This window comes from Branchiostoma floridae, chromosome 3 (genome assembly GCF_000003815.2).
Source record: "Branchiostoma floridae strain S238N-H82 chromosome 3, Bfl_VNyyK, whole genome shotgun sequence".
Taxonomy (NCBI): domain Eukaryota; kingdom Metazoa; phylum Chordata; class Leptocardii; order Amphioxiformes; family Branchiostomatidae; genus Branchiostoma; species Branchiostoma floridae.
The window spans coordinates 31364647-31389294 of NC_049981.1; the positions used below are offsets into that span (position 1 = coordinate 31364647).

General features: G+C 42.1%; 2 protein-coding genes across 3 annotated transcripts; one reads left to right on the forward strand and one right to left on the reverse strand.

Moving 5' to 3' along the window:
• Positions 1-3284: 3284 nt before the first annotated feature.
• Positions 3285-14159, reverse strand: LOC118411466 (eukaryotic translation initiation factor 4E-like). 2 transcript variants are annotated; one of them, XM_035813745.1, is made up of 8 exons: positions 14073-14159; positions 9553-9674; positions 8831-8926; positions 8105-8168; positions 6519-6632; positions 5287-5426; positions 4853-4907; positions 3285-4341 (listed from the first exon to the last, which is right to left on the reverse strand). In XM_035813745.1, the coding sequence occupies exons 1-8, from the start codon at positions 14103-14105 to the stop codon at positions 4282-4284; spliced, it is 684 nt and encodes a 227-aa protein (XP_035669638.1). In that variant the 5' UTR covers positions 14106-14159; the 3' UTR covers positions 3285-4281. The 2 variants fall into 2 exon arrangements, with proteins under 2 accessions (XP_035669638.1, XP_035669639.1); XM_035813746.1 differs by lacking the exon at positions 14073-14159 and adding an exon at positions 13872-14036.
• Positions 14160-19107: 4948 nt separating this feature from the next.
• On the forward strand, positions 19108-24005 carry LOC118410715 (histidine N-acetyltransferase-like). The gene is made up of 5 exons (XM_035812487.1): positions 19108-19325; positions 21475-21639; positions 22164-22289; positions 22881-22991; positions 23398-24005. The coding sequence occupies exons 2-5, from the start codon at positions 21475-21477 to the stop codon at positions 23953-23955; spliced, it is 960 nt and encodes a 319-aa protein (XP_035668380.1). The 5' UTR covers positions 19108-19325; the 3' UTR covers positions 23956-24005.
• The last annotated feature ends 643 nt before the right edge of the window (positions 24006-24648 follow it).

Genomic DNA, 24648 nt, shown 5'->3' on the forward strand with positions numbered 1-24648 from the left:
AGTGGTCTACGCGCTGGGTGGATATAGCGATTTGCTTTTGCAGCCGTGGATCGTGGGTTCGAACAACACTTGTAACAATTTTTTTTTCTTTGTTAGACAAATCTCATGTAATGTTTTTTTAATAGACGACAGACCAATTCAGTAATTCGATGTTTAAAAACTCTTTTTTCACGTGATTTTGTTTAACATCCAGCCAGCTTTTTTCAAAAGCTCTCTTGTTTAAGAACTAAGAAAGAAAGGACCAAATGTGAACCGTAACAAAACAAGCACGGAACTGTAAAAAAAATGGACGCAACAGCTACAGAAGTTTCTGGCACGAGGAAATTTCATGTACAGTCAAACCTGTATTAGGGGCCACCTCTACAGAGGGGCCACCTGTCCATAGTGGCCACTTTTTGTCGGTCCCTTGGGTATTTTATCTACAAGTTACCACCTCTATACAGAGGCCACCTGTCTATAGTGGCCACATTTGTCCGGTCCCTTGAGTGGCCGCTATAGACAGGTTTGACTGTAAACATTACATCAAACACTTGACCAGAAGTGCCTGTTGCATGTCCAGAATTCATTAAGTCATGATTAATAGTTTAAGCCTTACCGCACTGGCGCACACCTTTTAATTGCAAGGAATCCCAAATTGGATAACATCACAGTTGCACCATCCGGATAATTTCACAAAATACGCTGGCAAATGGGATGTGCAATTAAACGGCTTCTACTGTATCTGGATACCCATGTGTGATAACTTATAATGATGTATGTATGCATGTGTGCATACCTTTGACTGTGTGTGTATGGCTGTGCCAGATCTTCTTCCTGTGTGTAGTTCATTCCAAAAACATCCTCAAGGGAAGAGTATTTTCCAAATTATAATATAGCAACAGCCAAGTATAAGTAGGGTAGGCAAGGACAACAAAGACATCTCTTAGCGTAGTGACATGTTTGATCACATTTCAGATAGATCAAATGTTTATGTTACACTTACAGTGGCGACGCCTCCGTATCTTCTCAAGCCTTCTGATTCACCCATAGGCAAGGCGGGTACATACTACTGTGTGGTATAAGAGTAAGGATAACAAGTTCACAAGTCTACGTACTTAAGTCGTTACCGACAAGGCTGGCCAAATGAGCCATCCAAATCATGAGCTTACAAAGAATTACAGTGCACAGCTCTCTCTCTCTCATACGCCATCCTGACAAACCATCTACGGTAATTGAAGCGACTGAGTAATACGTTGATGTAATTACATAATGTTGTCTTTTTTCAAACAAACAAAAAAACTGCCGTCAACATGACAAAAGAAAATTACTGTGCCAAACTTAATGATCACTCTCTTCTGACAGCAGGTCCTACAAATACATGTATAAATCAGCCATAACATCATTACTACCGTTTGCTATACAAGGAACTGAGTTAATAGCATCAATAAATCCATTTGTACACGGTATGTCAAAACTATTCGTAAGGAAAGAAATATTCCTGCCTCTAATCTTACATTAGAACCCAGACATGTTCACCTCTTCTTGGTTTAATTTTCTGCCCTATCTTTGCAAACCAATTTTTCCCCAAACGATTTCATAATTCAAGCTTTGCAAACCAGAGGCAAAGGTGTGTAAGATATATGAAATATAACGTGAGAATCACACCAGACTCTCTGTCAGTGAGTAAGGACCTATCCTTGTCTCAAAAATATACACCACCCAAACAGTCCATTGCAGGCTTTTGCTGTAGTGACAAAGCCTATTCCATTTACTGTAAGTGTGCAGGAATACCCACCCTTAGGCCACAACAATTTAATTTCTTGGTTCACGGATTTTTTCATTAAAAATATGGAGCGAGAGGGCGAAATAAAAATAAAAATTGTAAAATGGTTGGGGTAAAGGAAAGGGCTTAGCCAAAACATAAAGTATAAAAAGTTTTCAGCTTGAAAAAAGTACAAAAACACTATAATTGTACAGTAACAGCACCTTTTCATTGAAAATTACAAAAGTAGTGTCAGTTTTTATGTTTGCTACACCAGAAAGTTGGTGAATGGTTTCATTAATGGTGAAAAATTGCTGAGTGGTAAATTTTATTTTTATTTTTTTTCCAAAAAATAGGAGCGAGCGAATCCGTGAACCAAGAAATTAAATTGGTGTGGCCTTATTCTGTACATACACATTTTACATCATCCTTGTCTTCTGTATCAAACACTGTCTTTACATCAATTTCTTCTCCCAAGCCCCATTTCTGTCTTAAGTCTATTTCCTTTGTCAATGAAAGCATCTTTTTTTTTAGTCACAAATTATGATATAACCTAACAGCTTTCAAGAATTCTTAACTAAAAAATTGAACTTTGAATTGTTATCCAAATTTGAGATAAAACCAACACAGGCAATATCATGTTACTTGGATACATGCATGTCATGATGCATCACTGTAGTCAATTATTATTTCTTCTACCAGGTTCACCTTAAAACGCTTGCAAATCAAGAACTTCAACTGTAGCAAAAAAGTAAATACTGTACACTCAAACCTGTACATGTGACCACCTCAACATAAGGTCCTTCTGGCCATTGTTACTTTATAGTGGTCCCAGGGTTGTAGCCAGCACCTGTCCTTCCGTCCTTTGACGGAATTTTGCAGCTGGGGGCAGAATTTTTTTTTGCTCATTCCGTCCTCTGAGAGCAAAATCTAACCCTCAAAATGCAGGAAATAGCATTTCAGAGGGTCTAGTTTACAAAATTTTCCTTGGGAGCATGCCCCCGGACCCCCCCCCCCCAAGGAACGATGCGCCAAAGCCATTCAAAATTGAGGGGACAGAAAATGATTTCGGGCTGGCTACAACCCTGAGTGGTCCACTGGATAGTTTTTCCCATTGACCCAAGCAATAAGAATCCTGTCTAGTGACCACCTGTCCACAGAGACCAGTTTTTCTCAGTGGTCCTCTTGTGCAGGTTTGACTGTACATGTACATGGCCTAGGGTTTGGGGTGCCAACACTGGAGCTAAGTGTTGAATAATTTGAAACAATTTCTGCATCGTACGATAGGTAAGCTGCTTTGACTTACAAAAAGCTGGTTACATTTCACGCATCTTCAATTGCCATCACTGTACACACTCAACATTTCCTTAAGAAACTCAGTCGAGTGAAGGAACCATTATCAAAGAAATAGATTACAGAAGTGAAATCTTCAAGACATACCATCTTCAGAATTTTTTTTTGAGTTGAAAAAGCTATTTTTTTTTCTTTCATTTGAAAAGTAAATCTAACTCTAGACTCAAGATTGGACAACAGTCTCTTCTGCTTTTCATTTTTTGGACAGGGAATGCCATTAAACATATTGGGGCATTACTTTTGCCTCTTGACCTATTGATATAAAGACATTCAACATTAACCTGGCATGTTTAACACACCAATATCTCTCTCCTTACCTTACAGTACTTTCAAACATTGCTTGTATTACAAAGAAAAGCGATTTATAAATAAAAGCTACTATCAATAATACAAACATTGTCAACAAGAATTACAAAACAGTATCAATGTACTAAATGCTCTTACTTTAAGCCATTATCTTTTTTTAATCCTTGCTTGCAAAAATCTGTATAAACATAAATTAAGTCATGAAAAACTTTTCAGTAAGGGGCAGACCAAAAGAATTATCCGGGTTGAAAATGGAACCAAAAAAAAATGTACAAGGAAAATCTGAAAAGACTTGACAAAGACTTAAGAAAGGGACAGTTTTCAATGTGCACACAATTTGTAAAGGAGATTACTCTTCAGAGATATCCTCTTTATTCTTTTTGTCTGCCCCTGCTCAACAGACCTGTTTCAAGTGCAGGCTTATTTCTGATTTTGTACGAGTTAAACAATCTTTATGCAAAGCTTTACATTACAAGCTGGCGTTATGCATTAAGAACATACAAACCTGATAAGCGCTGATCTGCCACAAAATCCTCTCTTAAACTTCAGCTGTTCATTCTTCACCTTAGCTACAGTGCATTGACTTTATGCGTGGGATATTCCTAACATTGTACAAATTTTCCCTCCTCTACCAAAAGCTCGTCTTTTGGCTCTAAGCGTTGCTCTCTACTGCCAAATGACAACAACACATCCCTACTTAGGAGGAACCTTACACCAGGTGAGATAGGAGGAAGGTGTGACACTGTGGCGTAGAAATCAGAAATTCTTAGAAAACTCAGCAACTGTGGCGGTCGTCTGGAGAATGAATGTGCGTGGCAAACGTGTTGCCACCTTCACTGGTGCTAGGCTAGTACGTACTGGGACAGGCTGTGGAACTGTGGTTATACGGAGAAGCGATTTTTTGTTGTGGAGCCGCTTTTCGACATTGTGTCTGTGTGTGCCTGTGGGAGATAAAAAAAGAAGAAGAGGTATTTCAACATGTTATACAGTTATGAGCCAAGCCATGCTGGCAGTTCATTTGACCGATGCAAACTAAGCCTTAGGCCAGGCATATTGATTTTCTTGGTTCTTGGAGTTTTAGAAATGAAAATATAGCAAGACTTAGTGGACATCATAAAAGCATATAACAGGGAGGAAAACTTAAATATGAAAGGATTCACTCCATAAAACTGAGTGCACCAAGGCATAAACCTGGTCCTCTGGCTCTGTTTTCCATAAGTTAAGCATATTTCAAAATTTTTTCTAAAATCCAAGAACAAATTAAATTTGTGTGGCCTTAACTGACAAGACAGTAACTTAGACTTTGCGCATCTTCATTTCATTTGGACTGTTGTTCACAAAAGCTGAACGGCTCATTGGCATGCCTGTACAACGTTGCAATGCTATAGAGAATTTGACTGAATGCATAAATAAAGCTCATCTTTTTTTGCACAAAATGGAAGAACAACTTACCTGGTAACCGATGACAAACTTAGGAGGAAGATTTAGCCTCTCTTTGAACTTTCGACTGCAGCAACAGAAAAAAAATGATACATATGTCAGGGGAAATATGGTGATGAATGAATGAGTTACTATTTCAGATCTTCCTTAAACGGAAAGACAATGTTATTCACACTATATAGGTCATTATGCATTTGTAGTTCAAAAGGAAAACTGCTGGAGAGCATCTCATTTTGCTTTGAAAATAAACTGGCCCCTTTAGAACATTTTTACATTGTGTGGTTCGAATCCTGTCCCAAAAGTCGATCAAATCTGAACTAATATTTTCACAATTCAGATCAGATTTATTATAATTGCCATCGTTAGTTGGGCAATCTTAGCTGACTGTGATGCCAGCCAAACGAATTAATAAATAAATAAACAGAGTCACAAATGCACAAACTTACCCGATTCTTATGACAGCATCTGAGTTTTTACAGTCATGTGTCCAGATTGCAATCTTGTCCCCTTTGCCGCGAACGTTGATGACGGCACCACAGACTTCGTCCGAATCCTCCTCGAAGGCCTCCCCAATTAAACACAGCAGCTGAGAGAGTGAGAATAACACGTCAAAGGCGTAATAAGAGAGTTAAAGTTAAACCCTTCCCACGGCAAGATGGCGCATAGGGCAGTTCCCATCTCTGTTTCATTAGCCCTGGGCCACACAACGCAATCACTACAGCAGGGGGCTGGTCTACTGGTAGTGGTGTGTGTTCAACTTCCATACTCCTTCCCGAATGCTGAGTGCTAAGCAGAGAAAGCAGCATGTACCATTTTTAAAGTCTTTGGTATGACTCGGCCGGGATCGATCTCACGACCGTCCGAATGCAAGGCGAACACTCTACCCACTAGGCCATTGCACCGGCTACTCATTTTCATCTGAGTATAGTGAGGAAAGCCGTGTAAAGTGCCTTTCCCAAGGGCACAAGATCGGTGACACGCGGTCTGATTCGAACCCGCAACCTCTCGGTCACGAGGCACAAATGCCGCCGCTGCGCCACGCAATTTCATAACAGGAGAGGCTCTGAAATAATGGAGATAGGAGAGGCTCTGACATAAAAATGCTCTGACATTCAATGTCTTCCCCAATTAAATACATCAGCTAGAAAGTCTTATTCTTGTGACGTTCTGGTAAAGAAGAATTTTAGAAATTTAAAATGAAAGTAAGTACTTTTACAATATCTTGTTTCAGTGCTTCTCATGCTGTGTGCCAATGACATGGGGAGAATCATGGCGTCTGCCGTCTGCCCAAAGCAATGACTTTGCAGGGCTCGAAATTCATTTTTGGGAATAGGTGCACCCAACCTAGAAAATTGGGTGCACCAAAATATTTTTGGGTGCACCACATAAAATAAAGTAGAATATCAGAATAACATAATTGCAAACCTACAAAATTAGTAATTTGAACGGAGCTCTTCAGAAATCGGAAGTACTATAACAGTCATTCTATTATCTTTCTAACACATAGATGTCAAGAATATGGTGTTTACTTAGTATACTGACATCTTAAAATACATAAGCCTATAAAAACATTTGGGTGCACAGCTCCAATTTTGGGTGCACCTGGGTGCACAAAAACCCAGTATTTCGAGCCCTGCTTTGGCTTGATCTGTCCTTTCCCAAGAATCGTTTTACTCACAGTTTCCAGCCAAAATCTGTCGAGATCGGAGTGGCGTTGTTGCTTCTGAATGTTGATGAGCCAGCGCCCACCCGTCTTGTTGAAGGCATCCTCCCACATGGGTTCAACTCCATCCTGGGAATCAAACCAGGGACAAGGAGATCAGAGAGTCACACATACACACACACACACACACACACACACACACACACACACACACACATGAGCCAGCGCCCACCCGTCTTGTTGAAGGCATCCTCCCACATGGGTTCAACTCCATCCTGGGAATCAAACCAGGGACACGGTGATCAGAGAGTCACACACACACACGCGCACACACACACACACACACACACACACACACACACATGAGCCAGCGCCCACCCGTCTTGTTGAAGGCGTCCTCCCACATGGGTTCAACTCCATCCTGGGAATCAAACCAGGGACACTATCTGACTACCGAAACCAAAATCCTCCCACATGGGTTCAACTCCATCCTGGGAATCAAACCAGCAACACTATCAGACTACCGAAACCAAAATCCGACTCTCAGAAAAGTCGCTTTCTGTACAGGATGTCACAGTTGTGGAACAGCACCGGCAACAATTAGCAAGGTATTGGACTATAATTATTGACTATAAGGAATAATGTTCTTCTGCTATCTATTGTCACTTTGTATGTCTCTGTATGTTTTAACTGTATGTATGTAATGTGTAAATATGAATGTGTAGACCACAGGAAGAATAGCCTCTTATGAGGCTAACTGTGGTGTCTAAACAAACTCTCAACTCTCTCTCACCACGGCGATCAGAGATGGCACGCTTCAGTCCTTAACTCACACTGGTCTTGCGACCCCGTCAGCCCCATAGACAAAAATATCATGTGTGCATTGGAAATCTGGAATACCCACAAATACCAACACAGACACACACAAACACACACACACAGTGACGTGCACACACACAGGCGCACACACATAAATACACACATAAATACATACATAGTCACACACATACACAATGACACATAATTATTATACCTGTGCCCGAAATACTTTTTTCAGCCAGGTTGTCCAAGTGGCAACCTGAGTTAAAAGCCAGGTTGCGCCATCAACATTTCAGGTTGCCCCACTTTCAAGTTGTTACTTTCTTCAAATCAGCTACTTATCCCTTATCCTTTCTTCCAGTTCTATGTAACTATGTAATATGTTTTATGTTATCAAAAAATACATACAAAAATTTGTGCACGTAGGTGGCGGGAAAGCAGTGTTCCAACTGCAGAATTTCAGGTTGTGCAGTGTGCAACCTGGGTTTAAAATGAAGTTGCGCCAAGCAAAATGAGGTTGCATTTTCAAGTGGGCAAGTGGGTATTTCGAGCCCTGTATACAGACACACCCACACTTAGTCACACTGACGATACAAACACACCCACAAACAAACAAAACAAAACTTCATTCCCTTTGGGTTCAACGTAACTACTTAAGTCCAATCTTGATGCAAAAAGTGTTACGAAAAAAGTCACTGAAAGTTTTTGAGGCAACTAAATGATTGCAATCATAGATACATAGCTGTAGTCAGAAACTGTTGTGCTGTTTTGTTGTTACTGACCTTGAAGAGGGAGTAATCGCAGCCGGACTGCAGTCTGCTGGCGACTTGTATATGATTGTACAGGCTGGAAGAGAAAAAACAGTCAGTCTATACATGTATAATCTTAGTCCACAAGGACTTCATGAGTCAAAATGTTATACAACATGTGCAGTGTGTATGGTGGTAAGTAAAGGATAAAGTAGTCCCATAGCCTTTTTGAGGCCGTAGGGGCAGTAGGTTGTTATCCACTGTGTCTAGTAGGACACGGTATTGGAAGGTGAAGCCCATCCCTGTCTTTCTACTACCTTGTACCTCCCTAACCCAGATACCCATTTTTACACCTGGGTGAAGTGAGGAAAGTTGTGGTAAGTGCCTTTTCCAAGGACACAAGATCAGTAGCATGACAGGATTTCAACCCAGGCCCTTCTCGTTTTAGGCCAAACATCCTACAGTTATACCAAGGAGGTTAAAAAACCTCCTTGGTTATACTACCTGTGAGTTCAGCCTACATGCTGCGTTTCCACCCTATACGCTGTCTTTCCTGATGTTTTGTAACAAAGGTAATAAAAATGTTGCATTTATTTTGCTGCTTTTGAGGGTTATTAGTTAAGAATTTTTTTAAGGAGGTGGATTCATGCCCGTATCGCTTACCACTTGGTTTTGTTTTCCTAAGATGTGTTACAGTTGCAGCAAGGGAAACACTACGTATAAATCATTGCAGGACATGCAGGTCCCATGAACACTTACGCCCAGAAGTCCTCCACTGTGTCAAAAGTGGACACACATCTAAGGTTGGCAGCCCAAGTCTTGGTCTTGTCATTCTTGAAGAACCAAAGTGCCCATCTGAAAAACAAACCAAAAAGTTTCACGATCAATTTCATCAATACACTTTCATCAATCAATAAACAATAAATGAATAAACATCCCATCTACCTTTTCTATGAAATACATACTCCTATCCATTCTTTCTTAGCTGGTAAAACAAATGCTATCAAACAAGTTGCTTCATTACTCACATGAATGCCATCAGCAAATAAAAATTCCAACACATTAAAACTTGTTTAAAGTTGTAAAAAGAACACTGTAGATGCTATTCTAGACCATATATGTTCAAGAATGGCATATTGACTATCCTTTACTGTACATAGATTCAGTGTCTTCTTTGTCACAAGTTCTCACAACCAGTGAAAAAGTAGCTTAGCTGTTCATTAAGTTTCATATATGAACTTAATTTGTTCAGAATCACTCTCACTTTTACTTTCAATACTGTAATAGTGTAAATGCATTTAAGTTCGCGAGGATTTTATTTCGTGTTAGCGGGAAAATGGACTTTTGCTGTGGTTTTAATTTCGCGGTAGCACCATGCACTGTAGTCTCTTACTGCCATGGAAAAATGCTTGCGGTGTTTTTAAATTTGCGGTGAAGCGTCCGCCACGAAAGTTTCTGCATTTACAGTATCTCCTACCCACCTGTTCTGGAGAGGGTGTTTGATGTACTTCAGGTCGTCTGTGTCCAGCTTGGCAGCAGCCGCTCCAGCCGCCTCATCCTTCTCCTCTTCAGTCTTCACTGCAGCTGCCTCCAGGGGAGACTCCTGAAGTACACAAAACAGGAAGTACAAACTAAGGCCCCATCTATACACAGTTTTTGTCGATATCTGTGGAGATGTCGGAAGGAATCTGGAACGTTGGCCGCGGGACACCCATGGCGCTTGTAGTCATTAACAGCTATATAGCCTAATGAGCCCACGTTATATGCTAATGAGCCCTCCCGAAGTCGGGACACATCTACACGCGCGCGGAAGCTGTCGAGGACCCCTGCTAAGCTATCGGGCGAATGGTCCGGACCTTTCGGGAGAAATTCTGCCGATATCTTATGGCGATATTGCAGTTCCATCTAGACGCTGAAATAAAGCTGTCGGCGAGAGGTTGTCGGCGCACCAATATCGGGAAAAACCGTGTCTAGATCGTGCCTTAAAGAAACCAGTGCTTAAAATACTTTTTTCAGCCAGGTTGTCCAGGCGGCAACCTGACTCAAAATCCAGGTTGGGCCATCAACATTTCAGGTTTATTGCCCCAATTTCAAGTTATTGCTTTCTTCAAATTAGCTACTTATCCATTATCTTTTTTTTTCCAGTAACATATAACTAATTATGTTTTTTTCTTATCAAGAAATACGACCAAAAGCTTACGCACCTAGGTGGGGAAAAAGTGGTGTTCGAAATGCAAAATTTCAGGTCACGTACTGCGCTACCTGGGTTTAGAATTAAGTCGTGCCAAGCAAAATGTGGATGCATTTGCAAGCGTGCACGTATTTGGGGGTATTTCGAGCACGTAGAAACATAAAAAAGATGACCATGACAAGTCTCTACTGTGGCAATGTCTCTGGGAGTTTCCTAAAATACATGAAGAAACATACATGATCATGACAAACAAGTCTCTACTGTTGGTCCCAGTACGTGCCTCTGTCAAGTAGACTGTAGAAACTTGAGAAAATGACTATCAACTCTCCTCTATTTTGGTCTTGCTATTTTCTTGGGCCAATAAGCCTCAAATTCAAAATACATGAAGGGAAGACTATGTATAACCCACAAGGCTTTTTTCCTCCCCCCTGCACGTTCTTTCATCCTTTAATTTGTGTTATGTTATCTTTTTTAAAGATTGTGAAAAATAAATCAAATCAAATGACAGTCTGCTTGCTGACATGCATTCTGAGTTGATGTATCCTGAGGGGCAAATTAGTCTTAGATAGGTCTCAGCCTTCAAGGTGATTACAACTAAGTACAAGTGTGCATGCCCATTTCTGTAAGGCCAAGGAAAAAATGTTGTGTTTCCTGTTTCTACTTTATTCTATGTGGTGCACCCATAATCAACAAAATGAATTACGAGCCCTGCTGACTATAGCAGTTTGCTGTACACTAGGGCTGGGTACCAGTACAGCGCACCGGTACAAAACCGTTTTTTCTCATTGAACCGGTCCAGAAAAACCGGACCTGAAAAAATTTGGTGGACCGGATGTTGGACCGATTGGAAAATGAACTGATTATATGATCAGGCATTCACACGTTTTCGGGGTTACCGATCAAGGCAAATAACAAGAGCGAAGCAGAGTAGACTCTATAGTCATTTTACCAACTATTACAGCCAATTCTACAGAGGTAGTTAGCCTTGTAGGATTTTTAAGACGCCAGTGGGAGTCGAATACTATACAAAACAGATTTCTTTGTAGCATAATGGACCATTGTTTTGAGTATCGTCCATTCACAAGTTTTCACATAATGAATCAGGTCCAGGTTCAGGTCCGGACCTGGACCTGATCCTCTGGACCTGAACCGGACCTGGACCTGAATCTTCTGTACCGGTACCCACCCCTACTGTACACTGACCTTCAGTACCCTCAGTATTATTTACCCTACATCATGAACAAAGTGAGTAAACACATTTGTGAGGGTCCAAAACTCAAGGAGACTGTTGTTAACACTATAATCATTGGCCATTTAAAGACCTTCTAGCCATGGAAAACAAGGCAACCTAAGCAGCATTTTAAGTTTTCTGGATAAGGTATTCTGTATGATGTTAACATCAACTGCACTATATTCCCATATTTACATCATTATTTCAGAATTTGAGTGGTTAAATATGGCACAGAAACAAGCCACACAAGGATTCCTTAAATAGATTCTATTGGGAAAAAAACAACAACTTTTAGTCCTTGATCCAGCATGCTTGTTTTCTTCATTTCACAGCATGCCCAGTACTGTGGCATCAAATTTTTGCTTCTTGATTTTCGGAATGAAATGGAATAAAGACTTGCTTGGTTTGGTTTATTTAGTGATAAATCAGTACACAGATTAAGATAATACAAAATATAACAGAAATATACAACATTTATGACCTTGGAATAACAGAAAGCAAACAAAAAAAGGTGAACTCAAATGCTTCATCTTAGTATGCAGAAAAGTGCAAAAAAATTGATTTTGATTTGAAAATTGAAGATCTAAAGCCATGAGTCAGGTTATTAACGCTTCTGTTGCAGGGACAGGGATGTTCACTATACTAACTCTTACCTGAATACAAAGGTGGTCAAGGGGCAGTTTCTACCCAATAATGTCATTACATCCATAAAGTTGAAACATATCGACCTTTCATGTACAACAATGTACTTTGTTTGACTTTAAATTTAAAAAATATGATCCAAACATCCATCACAGAAAAGCTAAGACCCATTTGAACACGTTTTTCACAAAGATATATTATTAGTAATTGTCATGTTTGATTAAAATCTATACTATAGTTAACTTTTGGTGGTTGAAAAATACTTGCTGTTTATGTCATGACAAGTATATCAAATATTGCCTTTTTATTGGGCTATTTTGTGCAAAAGTTTATTCAAGAGGACATCTCATGAATAGGAAATAAGTTTTTTGCACTTTAAGCCCCCAGAACAACGGTCTATAGATGATAAAAGCAGTAATTATACAGTGTGGCATGAAGGGGCCATAAAACAAGCTGTCAAAGCAATGAAAATTCCAAAGCATTCTTACTATAATGTATGTTGTAATTAGAGATTTAATCACGGTGATTTTCTCAAAAAACAAACAAACAAACAAGTGGTTTATGTGAGCGGATTACAGTCATCTTTTGTGGGTTGTCAAAATCTGGTGAGAACATGCAAATTAGCTGATTTTTATTTTCTTCCAAAGATAGAAAAATAGCTGACGTGGACAATCTGAAAGTCACATACTAGTAGTAGTATACAGGCTTTTTATTTGATGTAATCTGCGACATGTTGGATTACAACTTACGTCCATTAACCACAAGAAGATGCTCCTGCTTAATTCAATTACCCGCCAACATGGTCGTTAGAGGATTCAAATTATGATTAGTATGACGTCAATGAGAAGCCTGTATAGAGTATTGCCACATTTCAAATGTAAAATTCCTTTTTTTATGCATCTGTGACAAGCTCAGATGGTCTTTACTCCTAAACTTAAGAACTAACCAACAAACAAAAAGAACACGAGAAAATTATATTCTGGCATTAAATACTGGTGATCAAATGTTGTAAGGGTTCTAATTAAATGCAAAAGATGGGAAAATGAAGAGTGCAACGTAGCTTAATATCACTGATATTGTTTTCATGGCTGTATAATCTCAATCTCTTTACCATTCCAACAATTCTTTTTCCAATGAAGTTGTGATGAACAATTTTCTTGCCTTGGTAAGTCAGAACTAGACGAAAGTTTTCTAAAAATGAATCATTGTCACAGTCACAAAGTCTATGTAAATACTGCATGAATCGGTTGATTAGTGCAAATTTTCCAAATTTCACTTCAAACTAAAACCATGCATAACTTGTCACTAGCATAAACTCCCATATGCATATGGCACACACGTATATATCACGCCCCCCTCCCCCCTTCCCAAATGGAGACACTTTCCAGTATTTATTTCGCAGCGGTTTCTAGGTGCTGTCTTCGCACGACTTTGCTCTAATCTAAAACGCACAGCGGATACTCCAGGCCAGATGTCACTGGGCGAAGAAACTGAGACGTCGCTAAAATTCTAAAATCTAGTTTCGGCCATGTTGGAAAAAACCACATGGCCTTTCACATACTGAGATAGTGCCGGGCGGGATTTCGACAGAAGAGCAAAATTATATCCTCAAGTACACATCCTTTGTGGCAATCCACGGCCCATAACGGGTCAAGTTTGCCTTTACTGCTAAATATACTACATCCAGAGGGCAGAGATTGCTGAGTTTGTGCTCTGGCCGGCTGAAAAATGCTTACCATACTGCGGAAATCAGCCTTGCTCCAAGATGGAGGTCACATAAAAAGTTACTCCCAACACCCAACATATTTTCGACCGAAATTTCAATGAAACAACCCCTGTACGCACGAAAGCTGCGGAGGTGAAGGTAAGAGACTGTTAACTGGAGATTTGGGCGGAGTTTGGGTCGCTGGCGAGGGGAAAAGCGGGAGAAATCTCACCTGTGGTTGCTTGGCGGGTTCCGCAGATGCCATTTTCGCTCAGCCAGGATCCAATATGGCTCACCGGTCACGTGACACCGGCTGCACGGGATGATGGGAAATTATTTCAGACGATAAAATGTTTGTCGCCACGTGCGATGTTTTATAATGCGGTTAACTTTGTATTACAGTTGTAAAGCTTTTGGTCACCTTGGAAGAGAGATAATTTCATGAGCTATTCGCATTGATATGCTATTCTAAAGGCAAAATTCCAGGAATGAAAGTGTGGATATGATCAAAATTTATATCGAAGCCAAGGTAAAATTGACATGATAATCAAGATGATTAGCGATGATAAATTTAAAGACACATTAACGTTATACTAGTAGTAAACCGCCATAGCATTACATCGATAATGTTTTTGTAGCAAACAAAATTGTTGGCCTTACCTAGGTCAGGAATCAGCAACCCCTGTTCAATTTTCCTCGGCACGACTTCAAAGTTTTATACCCCCGTCACATTAGGCGAAAATCGATCGGACGACGAGTCTGCGAGCTCTAAATTACGAGGAGGCATGACCCTGACGGGAAAGGGGGGGGGGGGGGCTCTGCCATTTCTTCGTCGGCAGCAGGGTCTTGCCTCCTCGTAGTTTATATTTAGAGCTCGCAGACTCGTCGTTCGATCGATTTTCGCCTAATGTGAGGGGGGGTATTAAGACGCGCCTTTAGGACCCACAGTAACTAACAGTTAAATTCTGGAGTCTCAAAAACCTCTGCCTGATAAGAAACTATTTAAACCGCACCTAAACAATGATTTACCCGGTAAAAAGAATTCTAACAGCAGTTGTTCAATGGGGCAAAAATTATTAATCTTTTAAATTTCATGATCAATTCTAAACTTTACCAGGTTGACCTGAAGCCTGGGTACCATCCGATTTCTACCGGGGGCTCCTTGAACTCGCTTCCCTAAAAACATCGAATGCAAGGAGCCCCGGTAGAAATCGGATATCGGATGGTACCGAGGCTAGGTGACCTCCAACTCGAGATGAATCTGGAGTCTGACGTCATATTAGAGTTCAGTGACTTTTCTCGGAACGACCCACAGAGCGGCGCACCCATGGTAACGTTACTCCGAAAAGTCAGAGGTTAGGCTCTGGTTAGTTTTGGACGTCGTTTATAGCCGTTTTTATCGGGCTTTCTATTTTGCCAAGTTTTCTCTTTGTTCGCAAGCCAGTTTTTGCGGACAAAAAGATAACCACTGCCATCATAGAAAGCCCGGTAAAAATGCCTAAAACTAGTAAAAAAAGACGCCCCAAAACAAGCTGGAGCCAAAGCTCTACTTGGACAGTACACTGACTGATGGCCACCCGATACCCGCACATTGCCTCTACCAGGCTACACATACATGGTAAGTGGTAGAATTGGGCCAATCAGGCAGATAAAGTGCAAAAAAAAGTACAATCGCCAACTACGGTAACATTTTGGCCGGATAACTCCTGTGGCGTGTTCTCTGTCAGTTCGGCCAATTTCTAACGTTACATCGACATCAACATATTGAGCCGGGTAGAGGCTAACCCACACCCCTACCGAATCCGCCCATCCTTGCAGTTACAAACGTGACGACAGTTCGTGAATAAATACTGGCCAACTTTACTTCCGGATGGGGTTGGCGGTGAATGCTTCGGGTTTCCGGTGCTAAAATTGGAAAGGCCACTGAATAGCGGTTAGAAGAAGATGTAAGAGCAAGAGATTGTGTAAAAACAGGCTAACGTTTATGGTTTTACTCTCTCTCTCTCTCTCCCACTCTCTCTCTCTCTCTCTCTCTCTGTTCCAAGATCTCTCTTCTCTCTCTTTCTCTCTCTCTCTCTCCTCTCTCTCTCTCTCTCTCTCCCACTCTCTCTCTCCCCCTCTCTCACACTCCCTCTCTCTCTCCCTCTCTCTCTCTCCCCCTCTCTCCCCCTCTCTCCCCCTCTCTCTCCCTCTCTCTATCCCCAGTTGGAACTGAGGAACTGAGGGTTGCAAAGCAGCAGTCGAGCTATGACTGAGTATTAATAAAGGAAGTGAAGTCATGCCATCACTGATTGTCGTTGACAGGTGTACGACCGTCGCTCAACAAACAATAGTACTATAGACTCTGGGTCGGGTGGATCCTTTGTCCAGGAAAAAGGCTTCCGTTCTGTTCTTTCGGATTTGTTTTAACTTCTTGAATGTGACCTATTACTACGTACTGCGCAGTAACTCTTCCTGTAGCATGTCATCTCATCTGTCTATTATAGTGGCCAATTTCTACCAATTTCCAGCCACATGTGGAGCCTGGTAGAAGCTAGCCTGCCCTATATCCATCCACGAACCAGCTAGTACATTTGTAACCTGTGGGGAGACAATCCGAGACATGCGTTTACTATTTATCCTCGTCCGTTTCCCACTAGCTGTTCTTGAAGCACACAAACCTTTCATAAATTGCTGTCTACAAAAAACTTAATTTGGACACAATAATAGAAGGGGACCACCGTACACCGAACTATTCGTTCCCATTGGGTATTGTAGCATACACATTATGACCTACAATCCTTTTGGCATGGGATCTGTAGTATATTATATCAACAATAGATAGCCGGAAATTGAGCTCAGCCGCGGCCTGTCAGTGGCACGGAACCAGGAGCCGACTGAAAAGGGATTTCAACCGATTTCCAAGATGTGGAAAGGGGAAAAGAAAAGGTCGTATGCGCTCTCCTCTGCCAGAAAAAAAGCAGGCCGGTCATAGTTAACGATTTTTAATACAGGCCAAGCATTTGCTTCGAGTTAGGTCGGACACACACTGCAAAGTAGGGATACATGTACATACAGTGTCACTGACGAAGGATAGTGGATACTATCCGAAGCGTCTGACCGTTTCCAAAACCATATCCAGTTGCTTGAGTAACTATCTTTTTGGTGTATCTTATTACCTGGATGTCTAACCTACATCGACGATACATGTACATGTTTGAAACGGGACATATCCTAAGCCATATGAGATTCAGTCCATCTGACACTTGTTGTGTACCACAAACTGATTAGGAAATCGTCAGGGACCCCCCCCCCCCCAAAAAAAAAAATCTTAGTCATATTGTACTGTTCGTTATCCGACGTTTTGGCAGCCCTGTACCGCCCATCGATCCTGATAGCCAACCGGTCTCTATCAGACTCCCGCCTGGCCGGATAGTAATACTAGTAGTCTCTAGAACTCTCTACTGAGTCTACCAAACTCCCGCCTGGCCGAATAGTGGACTAAAAGTCTAGTAGGAGTTGATTGGTCTAGGAGTGAATTGCCCGGCTGGCGGATAGCTGGATATAGACTTCAAAAGACTGACTAAAATCACATGGCAACTTTTTTTGTCCCTATTTGGCAAAATTCTATCCCGTGTTTACACAATCTCTCGCTGACTGGGGTTAATGTCCTCCTCCAACTGTAACGTAAGGCCGGCCGCTAGGAGCGCGATTTTAGTCAGGCAAGCAAAACTCTTCTACTAAGTAGTTACTCCAAATTTTCTTCAAGCAATGACTATACCTCTAGTCTCCAAGCAGACCCTACGGTGCCTTAGAAATAGTATCAAAGCTGGCAAAGGACTTAGTATAGCGGCACCGGTGGCTCCGGTCACATTTGACTCCCCTTAGCCGGCTACCTCCCTTTGGCCGGCTATCTCTCTTTGGCCGGCTATACTCCTTTGCCAGCTTTGATATTATCTCTAAGGCACCGTAGGGTCTGCTTGGAGACTATAGACCTCCAAATTTTCGACGACTGACAGTCCATCTTGATCACGGAGAGAGTCTCGATGTCTTCTATTCTTTTAACCAGCTGACACGTCTGCTTAGAGACTAGGTCATATAGATCATACTGCATTGTGCTTTATCCCAGGCCTTATCCGGCGTTTTGGCAGCACGCCCATCCTAGCCGACAAACTGGGTCAGCCCCAACCACTCTGCGGTCTGTGACGTCACGTTCGTCCGGTCTGTTCTCCAACGAGTTGTTCCAAGATCCCCAGGCACCGACCGTGACGTCACCGTAGCCTCTAAGCAGGCTTCTCGGGCTGCCACTATAAGATTTGTACATTAAATAGTTTTTGTCTGATTACGCTTGATTAGTTATTTACGATTTTCATGTTTTATTAAACTTCCTCCGTTATCATAAAACTGCTAAAGAGAAAACGATGTTAGAACAGTAATCAACAATATCATCGGGAGCTCATTATGTGCCGTGGTAAATCAGTGATTTCATTGTAGTAGGCTTGAATGGAATTGACTGTTTGTAAATACTAGCTGTATTAGAAACTAGAAACTACTAAATACTAGAAACTCCTCCTGCACAAGGAACCAAGAGTTAAATACCAAGAGAGACTTTCGACTCAAAAACATACCATGTATTACTCAGCACCAAGAGGCCACGTCTAGCGAAATAATAGACGTTAAACGAGGACAACAACAACAACAACAACAAGCTGTATGACTTGCACGTAGTCTGTATGTCCATGTTTTACATATAGCTATAGGAAGATTGATTAGTTGCACATCTAAATATGTTCTGAAGCTCCCCACCCACCCCGAGCCTGCCAGGGAGACTACTAGTCCCAGATGTAGGTAGACAGTACATGTACCGTACAAGTAAATAAAGGAGTGTAGTGAAAATAACTGGAGTAAGACCAAACAGATGTCGGTTGTTTCTTCGCGGGGATTTAATTTCGCGTTAGCGGGAAAGTGGAGTGTTCGCGGTGGTTTTAAGTTCGCGGTAGTGCCATACACTGTAGTCACGTACTGTAATGGAATAATAAAATCACTGCGAACATTTCTGCATTTACAATATACGATACGCAGATCGCTTCCGGGCGTTTGGAGTGACACCCATCACTCTTCACATAAAGACGTGAACTTTATAAATACAATGTATATATACATATTCATGATTTTTCCCGGAAAAATGACGTACCCAGCTGTTTCTCTACTCAGAAGGAGCACACAATGCAGGTGGCAGGATGTCGGGTTTTATTTTGTGTCCCAGCTTCGTATAAAAGCCAAAAAGTCCCTGAGTCATTCTCAGTCAGACGGACACATCTGGTTTGGGCTGGCACGGAGTAGCACAAGTTGCTTTGCATTTATATAAGCGGTAAGGTTTCTTTATGCAACGTGTGCCTTCTTGTTTCGTAACTTGGGCGCTACCCCTGACTTCGTAAGTGTGTGGACGGAGAGCTTGGATCGACAAAGAACGTCTCTCGACACCGAGACATTTCACAAGCACAAGGTAAGACATTTCTTACGGCTTGAGGTAGAATATCATTAGAATATCTAGAGCCCGCCGAAAATATCTGTTAGTTAATTTTGTCACCTTAACGATATCATAAACCATCATATCAGCCGAAAGATGTTATAAATCTATAAGCCTTTGGACGTCGATTATTTTAGCCTTAATTTAGGCTCACTGAGCTTTAAGTAAGTATTTTTGTTACGTTTATGAAATATATGCACTGCCTCTTGCCTCCATAGCAGGCTTTCTGGGCCTTTTTTCGTCTTTTTTACGTCTCATAATAGACGTTTGCTGGCCATTTCTTTTTGTACTGGGTCGCTTGTACTGCCGGTCACTTTATGTGCTCTGGAGGGCACACTACCTCCTCAGGTTGACTCTAGTCTGAACTGAAGTGATCTGTGTTTTCGATTCATAACACAATTTGCTTTGTTTGTTTGTTGTGATAATGATAACCGTTCTGTAAAATCTGCTGCAAATGGTGCTTTTGACAGGCTTAGGAATCTCCCGACATCACAAACGACTGGGACATAATCAAATACTTTCACTTGGCCTACTTTCACTTTCTCGTTAAATAAGATACGGTCGGTCATTAAATTTTGTCTGTCCCTCACTTTGGCTTTTTCGAGGTTGTTGGCCCAGGACAGTGGTAAGGCAACCTGTGGGGAACTTCACTGGGCAAAAAGACGCCGGGAAAGTAACTCCCCAAAGTTCCGACCCCTTTCACTAGTACTAACAAGGACGTTACATCAGATGTAACGTCCTTGGTACTAACGATCATGCCACACCCGGTGTGTCGTAGAGTTACCCGTGTTTGCCTCGCGGTTTTCGCGCAGCGAGAGTCTGTGCGCGCATTTTTCTCTAAGAAACTGGTACGCTTGGATTCTTGTGCTTATAAGAATCTGGCCGCGATTAAATTTCTTTCGAGATGATGATGATGAGAAACTCTTGGAGCAAAATGGGACGTCGTGTTCATTAAAAAAAAACCTACAGATAAAAATCACGAAATCAATCCTGTGTGTCAACATCTGTAACTAAATCAGTTTACCCTTCCAGGTAGAAATGCTAGGCTAGACCATGTGAAAGTAATATTCTGTATTTGCTTGCAAATGTTACCATTCTAGTTTATACTTTACTTTCCTCCCCGAAAGCTGCCCGGCCGGGCCCTGGTTTGGAAACGGCACATTTGCCTATTGAAATATATACAAGTAGACGGGGCACCTGCTGGAAACTTAATGCCTTAACTCTGACCTTTCTCCGTTGTTAGGTAAGTTGTTTTCCTGCGCCCAAGTTCTTGGCAGCAGACAGATAACCGCGAGTAAAATAATGAAAAGCGTGAAGGTCAACGTTTGACAGACACGGATAGTAAAATCCCCTGGGCTCTTTTTATGACCAAGTTCTGGCGAGCTCCGCAAAGCTTTCTGCCACAGAAATCTGTCCCAGGCGCGTGAGGGAGTTTATCACCATATCGCACACATACTGGTCACTCTTTGACTCGGGATTTCTCGGGGTGGGGGTGAGTTGGATTACAAGAAATGAGGTACAAATAGAACTGATACTAGAATCCTATAAAAACACACACGTTCAGTGATGGAGTAGAGTAGAGTAGAATATATTTATAGTAAAGTCGTGTCATTTTACAGTAGAGTAGATCATATAGTTATAGAGCAGAGTAGAGTAGAGTTAGGTTGAGTAGGGTACAATAGAGGAGATGACACTATACTAATGGGTTTTACGGTAGTTGCCAAAATTGTTGTTTTGGGGGATCTTATGGTATTTCCCAAAATTGTTGTTTCCACAATAGTTGCTCTTTCCACAATAGTTGCCCTTTGAAATCCAATTTGTCTTCAGCTTGACTTTGCCTTACCTTTGTTTTCTTTGGAATCCAAATTGTCTTCAGTCTGAATTGTCTTACAACGTTTCCTATATTGGACATCTGAAATTGTCTTCATTCATAGTTAGAGTATAAAAGACATGTTTCTTCCAGATCACTTCAGTGTCACTGACGAAAACTGCTGGATCGCAGTTGAAACGGCTGACCGTTTCCAAAACCATATCCAGTTGCTTGAGTAATTACTTTTTGGTGCTCTTTGTTGTACGTGTTGAGCAAAAGAATTACCTTTATTTTCTTCGCTGAATCTTTAAACAGATGGAGGGTCTCCGTTTCCGCGAGGCCGGCCATGAGGACTACCCGGCCATGCTGAGGGTGTCGGCAGGCGTGCACAACGGGTGCGACTTCCTCCCGGCACTCTTCCACCGCTGGGTGGACCAGCACAACAGGACCGTTCTCCTGGCGGAATTGGACGGAACCGCAGTAAGTCTAGTCTACAGTACTCACCTCGTCAAATGCTTCTGACTATTTAAAGAGCACAGTAGGCTATAAGTCGTTATGTTTTAAGCACCTTATTGAATTAAAAAGAAATGTTTCGGATATGAAGCCGCGGGTGAATATTAAGAGAGCGAGAGAGAAGGGGGCGAAGAGAAGGAGGGACGAAACGAGCGAAAGAGAGGAGAGATAGATGGAGAAAGAAATCGACAGAGAGAAATGGAGGCGAGAGAGACCGACACACACACACAAGAGAGAGAGAGAGACAGACAACTGGAGAGATAATTAGTAATTACTTTGGCTTGTCCAAAACAATACATCTGTTGGACTATTCAATAGTATGCAATTTTACTATTTTTGGTCTTAAGAATTGTTGTCCACTAGTGTCTTAGTTTGTACAGGTATACTGGATTGGTTCAGGTCCGGACCTGTGCTGAGAAAATTTTACAGGTACGGGTTTTATGTACACAGCCCTATTGATGACTTACGCTAACTGTCAGTCTTCGCCCCAGGTGGGTTTGATCAGTACACACATCGTGGACGGCGGAGAGACGGTACTGGTGCAGGCGTGGCGGGTACACCCAAGCTGCCGCGGCAAGGGGGTGGGCAGGCTCTTACGGCAGTACGCGCTCAGCCAGGTACGGACACTGTTTCTTCTCTTCTTCCTCTTCTTCCGTTAGTGCCCACCATCATGACGCTGATCAAGGTACACCAATTGTAAGTATGATCCATACGCACTGGGAAGGATCCCTACTATTTTCAAGTGCGGTGGGTTCTTTAACGTGCTCGAGATGCCGCTCTCCCCAAACACGGGACCTCCATTTAACGTCCTATCCGAGGGACAGCCTAGTCTCCAAGCAGACCCTACGGTGCCTTAGAAACTGAGTATCAAAGCTGGCAAGGGACTTAGTATAGTCTCCAAGCAGACCATACGTTGCCTTAGAAATAGTATCAAAGCTGGCAAGGGACTGTAGCGGCACCAGGTGCCCGTTTGACTCCCTTTGGCCGGCTATAATCCTTTGCCAACTTTGATACTATTTCTAAGGCACCGTAGGGTCTGCTTGGAGACTAGGGACAGCCCTAGCCGACGCTAGTTCAGTGCTTGAAGTGAGCAATGACCTTGCACTAAGCAAACTCCGTAAAGAAACACTACAGGAATATAGACGGATAAAAGTGAAGTAGCTTTACTTAAGCAACACCATGACAGCATCATTCCATCCATCCTCCAGGCCCGACAGCACCATCCCGGCCTCAGGCGGCAGCGGTACTCCGAAAACGCCGCCATCTTCGACTCCAAACCCCAGACATCCGGCGGCGGTGTGAGAGAGGTTATGAGACAGGTAGGTAACGTTAGCGACGAGATACTCAATAATAATTCTTGTTATGTCAGGTATGGAGAGCCATATGTTCTGAAATTCTAAGGTTGGAGAACTTTAGGTGCCATGATATGTTTTGGTTGTCTGCCAGAGGTATTGACTAGAAATTCCGTCCGACAGGTGGTTTGAGTCTCAAGTCCGACAGGTGTTTTGCAAAGTAAAAGTCAATGTGCAATTTATTTTATGCGAACTTGCAATTGTTCTGGTGGTGTACTCTTGTCAGGACAACTTTGATAGGATATAGGAGTTGTCTTTTACAGAACCAGTTAATCTCACATGAGCTGACGTTAATAAATGACTAGATTTTACAGATCCCTTGAGTGGTATTCTTTGGCAATCTGACGATGTTTATGTTTCCTTCATCCTTCAGACCGTCCTCTGCTTTGAAGGGAGGAGCGACACTCTTGTGAGCCACCTGCCGTCCTTACGTCACACCCTACCCACGGATGACGTCACCCAGCTGACCCCGCCCCAGCTGCACGCCCTGTTCTCAGACCAAGCTCCTCTGCACACGGCCATCGGCGGGCACGTCATCACTAGCGACTGCGAGGGGTACTGCATCACACCCTCCAACGTCAAACTTTTGGACAGCGGCAACAGAAAGGTGTTCGCGAGCAGCACCAGGGACCTAACCATCACAGTCAGCCATTCGTACAGCGTCGAGAAAGGTCTGAGGTACAACATAGACTGTTTCGGGAGAGACTTGGACTCAGTAAAGGCGCACCTGGCCACACACATGGAGGGCGTGACTCGCGCGGTTGACGTCATCAGGTTCTACATCTACGTCAGAGCGGACCTGTTGGAGGGCGTGCGGCGGTTCTGCGCAGGCGCGGGATTACGTCACGTGTTCTGTGACAGGCAGCAAGTTCTGGTGGAAAAAGACTTTGAAGTTGAAATGGACACTATTCCCCTTCGCGGGTCAGCTTAGCAAATTGTTAAGACTTAATTGTTCCCAAATACGTGTGTACAAAGTAAGTGGGTGCATGTAACCTCCTTTTAATACCCCCCCCGGGGGGGGGGGGGCATATTTTCTATAATACAATACTTCAAAAAAGGAGTGCTAAATCCACCTCCTTGACTAAATGTTGCAAAACAGGTGTAACACATCGAAAACAGCCATATCGTTACATCTGCTTGGAGACTACCACTTGGAATGCACCAAAAACCTTGCCTGTGTATAAGCCTAGCTAGGAACACTATAAATGAAAATAAAAAAAACAAAACTTTTATACTTTGTCAATATCTAGGTCTCTTATGGTATGTATATAGATTTCTATATATACTTAAGTTCTTGTAAATCGCACATACTAATACTAATACTTGTACAAAAGCATGTCTTAAGGAAAGGACATTAAACTTAAACATAATTATCAAATGGTTTAATACACGACAATACTGGTAATGGATACATTATGTGACACTGCATAATAAAATATCTGCTCCATCATTTTGACTCCTTTATTTTGTAATCACCAAACTTCTGGCCCCCTTTTGAACTTGTTTGACAATCCCTCGAGACGTAAGCGGTTTCTGTAGTCCCCAGAAGCATGAACTCCCCTGCTATGCTGCACATGTTATTAAGTTACCTTGCACTTTCACTGGAGCTGAATGAAACATACCA

What these genes read in the sequence shown, in the direction of transcription:
- LOC118411466 (XM_035813745.1), bottom strand. Translation starts at nt 14,105, where the DNA reads ATGGCATCTGCGGAACCCGCCAAGCAACCACAG. An exon ending in ACAGTGGAGGACTTCTGGGC is followed by an intron (nt 8,169 to 8,830) that starts GTAAGTGTTCAT and finishes TTTCTCTTCCAG; the next exon opens with CCTGTACAATCATATACAAG. An exon ending in ACAGATTTTGGCTGGAAACT is followed by an intron (nt 5,427 to 6,518) that starts GTGAGTAAAACG and finishes TCACTCTCTCAG; the next exon opens with CTGCTGTGTTTAATTGGGGA.
- LOC118410715 (XM_035812487.1), top strand. Translation starts at nt 21,475, where the DNA reads ATGGAGGGTCTCCGTTTCCGCGAGGCCGGCCATGAGGACTACCCGGCC. An exon ending in GGCAGTACGCGCTCAGCCAG is followed by an intron (nt 22,290 to 22,880) that starts GTACGGACACTG and finishes TCCATCCTCCAG; the next exon opens with GCCCGACAGCACCATCCCGG. An exon ending in TGAGAGAGGTTATGAGACAG is followed by an intron (nt 22,992 to 23,397) that starts GTAGGTAACGTT and finishes TTCATCCTTCAG; the next exon opens with ACCGTCCTCTGCTTTGAAGG.